The 9,132-nt window shown below is 50.3% G+C and overlaps 1 protein-coding gene across 6 annotated transcripts in view; it reads right to left on the bottom strand.

Annotated features, from left to right (window-relative positions):
- The window catches only part of Phf19 (PHD finger protein 19), a 35,181-nt gene that overhangs the window by 8,409 nt on the left and 17,640 nt on the right, over window positions 1-9,132 (bottom strand). For 3 of the 6 annotated variants that reach the window (XM_028785088.1, XM_028785089.1, XM_028785090.1), the window contains exons 11-15: window positions 7,945-8,106; window positions 7,278-7,365; window positions 6,442-6,527; window positions 5,425-5,520; window positions 4,125-4,420 (exon numbers count right to left, since the gene is read on the bottom strand). In XM_028785088.1, the coding sequence (XP_028640921.1) occupies window positions 4,125-4,420; window positions 5,425-5,520; window positions 6,442-6,527; window positions 7,278-7,365; window positions 7,945-8,106 (728 nt within the window). Of the gene's footprint in view, window positions 1-4,119; window positions 4,421-5,424; window positions 5,521-6,441; window positions 6,528-7,277; window positions 7,366-7,944; window positions 8,107-9,132 lie in introns of those variants that run through there. The other 3 variants (XM_028785091.1, XR_003713713.1, XR_003713714.1) reach the window with 3 other exon arrangements.

The raw sequence follows: 9,132 nt of genomic DNA, 5'->3' as shown, positions 1-9,132 counted from the left end.
CATAAACCAAATAGAGCCACATTCTAATTCTAGTTGGTGTGTGTCTTCCACCTTGATGTCCCCAAATACCAGATGGCAAAGGGTCTCCAAGGGCCCACCTGTGAAAACCTGATCAGGACTGTAGGCTGAATGGCCTTCCAAAGGGCCAGAGAATTCCACTGGTGGTTTTGAGGGCTGAGGAGTGGAGATGCCCTTGGTCTTAAAAATTCAGTTTCTGAGTTATTCACAAGTCTTGAAAAACCTACTTAAAATGACCCCAGATGGATCATGTTGCTTTTTGGATAAAATCCAGTTTCTAGGACTTCCTTTCAGAACCCCGTCCTTTTCATCACAAGTGTCATCCCTCTGTGGCACCATCCCAGTGCTCATGAAGTCCCCTCTACCTTTGAAAAGCCTCTCTCCTGGGCTGGAGGTCAGAGGCCTGTCTGAATCTTGTTTATCTCTTGCCCAAGCCTGGGAATTTATTTCCCAAGTTGACATTTCAGTTTCAAAGATTTAAATAAACAAAGCTGTCTCTGCACCATCAATTTACTTTTACGATATGAAATATGCAAAATATCTAATTTTTTCTTAAAATCCAAGAGACTTTTATACCTGTAGTTTTTGATTTGTTTTCTGTGCTGTGTATGTCATCAACATAACCTTCCTTGGTGGCCTATCTTTGCCTCGGTGTGCAGGAAATTGCAGAGAGGAATGCTTACTGAACTGTTTAGGAAGCTTCCTCTCTTATTCTTGCTAAGTTAGGCTTATTCGTTATCACCATTTTACTGGTGAAATCCTGCCAGAGGGCATGAGCCACCTAAGGGGACCGTGAGGATGTGGACTAGAGTCAGAGTCAAAACCTAGCATCCTCCTACTTTTTATTCAAAGGGGCTAGTCAGTCCCCCACAGACACCTGCTAGTCAGCCTGACATTTGTACATCCATTGTGGTGTTTCTTCCTTACCACAGATCTGGAGTGTGTAACCCACTCCATGGATGAAGGGAGAGTAGAGTTCAGTGACCTGCCACTGTCCTACATTGTCCTCCCAGAATGCAGCTATGGAAGACACTGGTGGGTCCCAAACTAGCGTCTACACATGGGAATTCCTTTCCAGCATTTCTTAGGATTTCTAGAATCTCTAAAAAAGACCACTGTAGAAATGAGTAAAAACTTATCTTTTAACTGCTAAATCTTACTAGACATAAGCACCACTGCTTTAAAAGAATCCATGCATATGGCTGTGAAGGTGGACCCAATAATCCTAGCCCTTCAGAGGCTAAGGCAGGGCAACCCTGAGTTCAAGGCCAGACTAGGCTATAAAGGGAGACCCTATCTCAAAACCAAACCAAACCACCTTCATCAAGTAAAGAATAACAGTGGTAACACTGTAGTGTGGAACTGAAGACAGAGCCTGGCCAGCAGCATGCAGAGGAGAAAGCACCACCATCTAATCTATGGGCCTTGGTTTAGGCTGTTGCCGTGTCAGCCAGTCTGCTGCTATTGACGAGTTTTTCTTGCAAATAATTTTATATACACAGTGTATGCTTTATACAAACTCTGAGAGCGGTGTTGCATGAAGTAAACTTGAGAAGCGAAAGGGACTCTTAAGTTGGTAATTCAGACAGAAGGTTGGTCTTTTGTGCCGTTCAGGTAGGAAATCCAATGAGTTAGAACACTATCCAAACAATGCTCTCTGGCGCTCTCCGGGCTTTATGGTTAATCCCGAGCCTATGGTCCTCCATTATTAGTACTAATAAAAAGGCATAATATGCCTCTTTAGTCAACAGTTTTCAGGTAAATATAATAATGAGGAGAGGAATGGGAAGAGCAAAATATTTTAAGGCTAACATGATTTGGGGACTTCCTGAGAACTCTAATTTATTCCTAAATCCTAAGGGTGAATGTTTGCTATTACTCAACAGCAGAGAGAGAAAGTTCCACATTCCCTAGGGGCAATAGGGGATCACTGCTGAGAGCGCACAGGTGCAGAGGATGGGGCGGGGGGCTGGGTGGCCAGATGGCTGGCCTCGCTAGCCTCTGCCTAAACTTTAGGAAGCCAAGAAAAGTACCCACAGATGGCTCCAAGGACACGCTTATGTTGTAAACCAGACATATCAATTATAACTTTAATATAACAAATATTATTAAAAGCAGCAATTTAAAACAAAAATCTTTTCAAAGGTGCTCAGAGTTATACTGTCAGTTGGCAGTAATGCAGCTATTATCTTGTAGGAGTGAAATGCTGCCATGGGGGGTCCCGTGACCTGGTCAGACCTTGTGCTAGCTTCCCCAACAGGATGAGCACCCTGCCTGCCTTCCTGCTGCTCAGGCCCAGAGCTTCTGGGGCACAGCAGGGGAGGGGCAGATGTACAAATAACCATCCTAGCTCTCTGGGTTCCCCAGTAGCCTGGAAAACACATGTTGGAGGTTGCCATTCTCACTGAAGCCAACAGGAAGCCACAAATTTGACCCCAGTTCCCACAGGCCTGCTGGCCTGGGAGTTGGCTTCACAACTCTCCTTCCACCAGGCCCCACTTGGGGACCTCAGCGGCAGCAGCTGTGGGCTGACAACCGGGCTCAGTGTCCATCTGCTTATCCTTGCCTGAGCCAGATGGAGAAGCAGAGGGAAGTTGGTAGCTGTGTCTAGTGAGAGGCGAGGTTCCTTTGCAAGGCACTATGGTTGCTGAGGTTTAAGGCAGGGGCCATCTAACCTACCACAGGAACCCCACTTAATGCTCACAGGCAGGCATGGAGGGGTCAAACCCAGTCATGGGAAAATCAGTGCCATTGATATAGTCTGATGTCACCATGCGGGCCATCTTCCCACTCCCAGCTGGAAGCCACAGCAGCAGTCAGGGAGGCTGGCCCCAGCCTGCTGCCCTGCCTCCCACCCTGCCTCCCTTCCCTGCCTCCCACCCTGAAGGCACTTCTTTCTATCTTTCCAACCGAACGAGTCAGCTTCTGTTTTTGTAGACAAAATAAGGGCTCCCTGCCCACCTCTTAGTTCTGGTTTCCCTCCAGACTCGGCTGAGTTTGTCCATTCTAAAAATTCTATTTGTACCATCGATGACAAAGACTTCCTTTCTAAAGGGAAACAATGATTCAGGCCCTTGAAAACCCCCCAGCCTGTCCCCAAAAGTGATTGTCAGCTCCAGGGCAAGGCAGGAGCCATGCAGGAGAGGGGTGTCTTTGTGCTTCTCGGTGGGACCAAGGCTGGTTCACAGACCAGAGGAGGCAGGAGTTTGGTTTTCACATTTAACTGGAGCATGTATCTTTGGGAAAGGCCAAGGACAGGAGCCAGGGGGCCCTGGCAGGAATATGTGGTGGTGTGTGTCTGTACACACAGTGTTTGGGATCGGATTGAATCTGGCCTGGTTTTCCTCCCAATCCTCTCAGATCTATGTGTTTAAGAACATGTCTATGCAGCAAAGCGAGACCCAGTCTGTGACAACAGTGAAGGGTTGTTGCTAACATCTGGGAGCCTTGGCCCAGATTCCCTTAGTCTCCCCTCCCCTCCTCAATAAAGGACTCTGATTCCAGTCCCTTCAGCAGAGACCCAGCTCATCACTCTCCAGGCTCTGGGTCCCAGGCATCCTAAACTTCCTCAGGCATCCCTACCCTCCTGGCGTGAGGGGTACTAGTGAGAAAGTAGAAGACTCCCGGGGTTCCCTTCCCTCACTGTGGTCCCAGTGAGGGACAGATGAGCATGTGTGCATGGAAGATGTGTGTCCACACAAAATACCTGAAAGGGGTGAGAGGTCAGAAGATGGATAATTGGGGACAATGAAAAACATATTCAGGCCTTAGATCAGGGGTCACAGCCAGGGTACTGTGAGAGGAACCAATAAAAAGTTTGAGGGGTATGGAGTGTAGTATAGAGAACGAGAGAGGGAGAGAGAGCCAGTTGGGGTCTCAGAAACTCAGGCAATTGGTACAGCAGCACACAGGCCTTGGCCTGGCAGGCAGCAGGCAGGGGCTGCAGCCAGGATGTCCTGTTTCCCTCCACCACCCCAAGCCTGGAGAAAACAGGGACCTAGTGGCCTCTTCTGTCCCTCCTTTGGTTTGCATGGATCTGGGCAGCCTCTGAGGGGGTAATTAGTAAGGGGTAGTCCCCTCCCATTCCAACAAGTACTGAACCTTGCCTTCTGGAGTGACCCTCCGCGCCAACACCCGATACTTTTCCCCGCAGGCCAACCGCCCGGCTGCACCAAAGTAGTTGGTGATAGATGACTTGAGGTGAGACAGGGAGGAATCATCTCCACTGATGCTTTCAAGTGTGTGGCTGTCGATGCCTTCATCCTGCTGCTCAGGGACCGGAGCTCCCTCTGCACTGCTGTCTGAGGCACAGCGCCCATCCAGCTCAGCCACCCGATGCTTTGCCCGCAGGGGCCTGTACGCTTTGGCTGCCAGCTTCCTCTTGCGGCTGCCTACTGTCCATCTGTATCAGGAAGGAAGAGGGGAATGATGGGGATGAGGCTCTTAGTTACCAGTGAGGAGGCTGCACCCTGGGGACTTTGATTATCTTGTTGGAACTTCAGAGTAGTCCTGTAATTGGGAAACTGAGGCTTCAGAGAAGACATCAGCTGGGGAGTATGAAGGCCAGGATTCCAACTTGGGCATATTCAATTTTGAAGCATATGCTATCTGTATCTGGAAGGTTGGGTCATTGTTGTGTGTGCTTCTGAAGTCCCACAGTGCAGAGGCCTTCCTTGTATGAGCTGGGTGAGCTACATAGGGACAGGAACCGAAGGACCTTGTACTGTGCAGGCAGAGGTGTTAACATGTGTTAACTGCCTGTTAACAGATGCCACGACACGGAGGCATAGTGAGAACGCAAGGGAGCAGGAAGGCTGGAGAAGTATAGCTCAGTGATAGATCACTTGTCTAGTAAGCACAAAGCCCTGTGCTTGGTTCCTAAAGCTACAGAGGCAACAACAGAGAAGGCTCCCAGACACAGATGTGCACAAGCAGAGGGGGCTGTGCCCAGAAGTAAACCAGGCTTTACTCTCAGCCAGACCTCACAGTCTGCCCTTCTACTCTGCTTAAAAGAAATGGATTTTCTCTTCAAGATCCTAGGATATAAACCAGATAGCCAGGAACTGAGAACAGGAGCTCTGCAGTCCAAGGCACAGATGACACACAGTTATGACACACGGATGCCAAGAAGCCCTAAGGAAACGGCCTCTCTAATCAAATGGTCCTAGAACTGGGTCTATAGACTAGAGGGATCACTATAACCATTGCAGGCAAAGAAGCTCACAAACAGAAGGGCTCACAGCAACCTTACTGTCACCCTGGTGCTTTGGAACAGAGAGTCCAGAGCAGACTCAGTCACAGAAGACCTGGAAGTGCAGGATAAGTCTGCATCCAGCAGTAGGGAATGGCCAGGCTGAGGACCACTGTCCCACACAAAGCTACAGATTACACCCTCAGGAAGCTCACCTGGAGTCGTAGGAGAGGCTGGTGGAGGCAGAGCCGGAGGTGCTGGCAGCATCAGTGGAATCCACATCTGAGAAGAAGGTCTGGCCTGAGCTGCCACTGAGAGGAGAGAAGAGGAGCCTGCTCTTGGCCTGGCCCAGGACCGTGGAGCTTCTCCACCTTCCTTGTCTCTGACAGGCGTCCTCCATCCCAGCAGGGCCCAACTCCTCACTGCCAAGATTTTCATCCCATATCTGTCTGTCCTGTTTTCTACCATTCATTCTTGAAAGCTGAGTCAAGAAAACTTTCCCAGACCACTCTCCCGTGGCAACAGACACGCTGGTGACACAGTTCATGAGCCAATGGGCAGTTGTACAAAATTTCACGGATTCAAAGTGGGAGAAATGAGGCGGTTGGGTGATTAACAGAGTCCGCTAGTGCTGCATAGTAAGAACTGGTAAGAATGGCCTAAAGCGCCTGTCTGACTCTAAACCCCTCCCCTTCCTGATCCAGGACCAAGACAGCATGGTCTTCAGTGAGTTCGGGAGTCGAGTGATAAAAGATGAAATTTTTGCCCTTCAAATACCCAAACATGGCTATTTTATATTTATATGAGCAGATATAAGCAGGCTTACAGCTTGGGAGGGTCTGTGTGGGCTTCCCAGAGGAAGCAATGGTCTGAGTTTTTGGCTGGGGAAGTGCAGGGCACAGAGTGGTCCAGGAAGAGGGCTCAGTATAAACACAGATGAAGCAGTGAGAGTAGGGCAGCCGTAGCCCTTTTGGTCTTAGATGTGGGGCAGTGGAGGGGTCTAGAGAGGTGGTACTGCAGGCAAGTCAGCCCGGACCACTGCTTTGGAGGGTAGGGGGCGCTATGCCAAAAGCTATAGCATACAAAATTCTCAGGCAGCCCTGTGCATATTGGACCTTTCAGCTAAGTTTCAGAAAACCCATGAGGGGCTTGTCCACACCTTTAGGATATGTCCCTCCTTCACGCTGGGGAGTAGAGCGCCCCTTTACTGTCAGTTCTAGAATAGCAGGTACCTTTTTAAACTCTGAATTTCATCCAGTGTGAAATCGAATATACTGGCCAGGTGGTGGTCTGTGCTCCAGGCTGAGGTGAAGTCACTCTGTGGACACAGTGGAGACAGGGTCAGTCAACGGACCAACGGACCCGCCTCTCCCCAAGCAGCCTTTTCCCTAGCTGAGGGGTGCCTGCTGTTCAGCCAGAACTATGAGGGCTGCCAATCCTTGGGTAAAACCTGCCACTTCCTCTGGACTCTGTGAGCAGAGAGCCAAGTCACCCTGGTATCTACTCTGACTTTTTTTCCAGCCACCTGATTTCTTATTCGCCTCTCTGAGTCTTGGCTGCCTCCATTGCAAAATGGGAATAACTCAGAGCCTGCTCTACCGGGGGCCACAGGAAGCAGTTAGGAATCAATCTTGGTTGTGAATTGTGAATGTGTTTTGCAAACTGTAAAGCACTGGAGTGCAGAGACACACTGTTAACACTGTCATCCACAAGGAGGGTTCCAGTAAGGATAATCAAAGAAGGAAAATGTGGTCTGAGAACTGGTTCTAGGCTCAGTCAATGCCTCAAGTGTCCCATCTACAAAGTTGCTGCCTTGCCACAGCCTTGTTCTGCCCAGACAGGAACTGGGATATTATCTACCCCTGCCCTAACCCGTGTTCTCAGAACTTGTTAGGATAAGGCAATAGTGGTCTTAGGGTGCCTGGCTCGTCCTTGTTTCTCTGTAATTGGAAGTAGGATATTGGGGTGCCCCTTTGGGTAGGGGACAGTGCATTATTTTCTGCACAGGACCCCTAATGTGTGTAGCCCCTGCACGTGGAACTGGAGAATAAGAAAACCAGGAACTAACACTGGGAATAGCATCTTCCAGCAAAAACTTTGATCTTTTTCTTCTATAAACTCGCCTTTTCTGCTGCTGGGATTCCTGAGGCAACAAACTGTGGAGACAGAAAAGGGAGAGGGTGGCCCAGTCAGAGCCGGGGAGGGAGAGGCAGAGGCTCAGTGGGAAAGGCCTCAGGAGTGCTGGGGGAAGTGGCCAGCAGAGGGTTTGGGCAGGGTAGAAGGAACCTGGGAGAAGGCCATCCTCTGGGGGCAGGGTAGAAGGAACCTGGGAGAAGGCCATCCTCTGGGGGCAGTGATTGTGGGGTTTTAGAGAGTAGAAAAAGGAGAGGCGCCTCCTTGCCCCAGTGGAGGCTCTGCCCAGCCAGGAGAACAAGGGCTTATCACACACTTCTGTGTCCGCTTGCTGCCCAGTCCTAAAGCAGCAGTGCTGGGTCCCAGGATCAGGCTTCCCTGGAGCTAGGAAGTGAGGGGCCTGTGGTGAGAGGGACCTAGGATCATCTCGCTAGCTCTCCCAGAGTGCCTATAGCTGGACCCTGCTGGGTCTAGGACTCCAGGTTTACAGAGGGGCTGCCACACTGCCTGGGGCCATTGCATAGCTTCTAGCATCTGCAGGAGGTGGGAGCTTAGGCCGAGAACCCAAGTTGGCTGCAGCCACGGACCCCACCAGCACTGACCCAGGCTTGCTCTTTCCTTTCTTACGAAGCAGCTCAGAGGTCCCTTTGTCACTTGGCATCAGTGCCCTGTCGGGAAGCAGTTTTCCTGGAGGGGCGGGTGGGACACGGATGCGCAGTCGGAAGATGCATTTCTTCTTCTTAATCTCCTTGCCACACAGGAACCTGGAGTGGCAAAAGAGAGGCTTCAGCTGTCACCTAATCCTCTACAGAGTGAAACAGATTGCCACCAAGGCCGCCCCGAGAATAGATACACAGTCCCCAGCTGGAGAATGCGGCCAAACACCTCCCTGTTCCTGCCTCCTGAAGGCTTTTTAGCCTTGGCCAGCTGCAAGGCCACCAGGTACAGCATAGGGCAGACCTCCCAGGACCCAGGTACTGCTGCCAGTTCTTAATGTTCTATGGCTAGGAAGCACCTCTGGGCATATCTCTTTTTTCAACACTGGCTGAGTAAGACCCTGAGGCTGTAGAGAGTATTCAAATCTAGGCTTGCTTTTAGGAAGCTGAGCCCTGGGAGGCCAAGTGGTCTCATCCTCAAGGGGAGGTCTAGTCGAACCTCAAACCACAGGAAGGTGTAAACAGGTCACCCTGCAAGAGGCTTCAGGCAAGCTTTTACAGAAACAGAGACTGCATCTTGTAGCTCAGAATCTCCCCAAAGCTCAAAATCTACCTAGATAGGCCCATTGCAGAGCCTGTAACTGTAACTGTGTTTTTACAGTTCTGTAAAAACTACTTGCTGCCAAAAACTGAAGGAAAGTTGGGAACAAGAGGCCAAGGGAAGGACAGGAGCAAAGTGTTCAATACATGGGATGTGGTGGTGCACACTTGTAAACTCAGCATGGAGGAGGCTGAGGCAGGGGAATCAAGAGTTTGAGCTTGGGCCAGAGTGAGACTCTATCTCAAAAAACAACCAGCCAACCAACAAACCAACCAACGAACCAACCAACCAATCAACCAACCAACCAACCAACCAATCAGCCAGTCAACCAACCAATCAGCCAACCAGCTAACTAATCAGCCAACCAGCTAACCAACAAGCCAGCCAGCCAACCAACCAAGCCAGCCAACCAACCAACCAGCTGACCAGCTAGCCAGCCAGCCAGCCAACCAGCCAACCAACCACGCCAGCCAGTCAACCAACCAACCAACCAACCAACCAACCAACCAGTTGGCCAGCCAACCAACCAACCA

This window comes from Grammomys surdaster, unplaced genomic scaffold, assembly GCF_004785775.1.
Source record: "Grammomys surdaster isolate TR1022 unplaced genomic scaffold, NIH_TR_1.0 125098, whole genome shotgun sequence".
NCBI lineage: Eukaryota > Metazoa > Chordata > Mammalia > Rodentia > Muridae > Grammomys > Grammomys surdaster.
The sequence above is the reverse complement of the archived record's forward strand: the minus strand, read 5'-3'. Positions and strand labels throughout refer to the sequence as shown.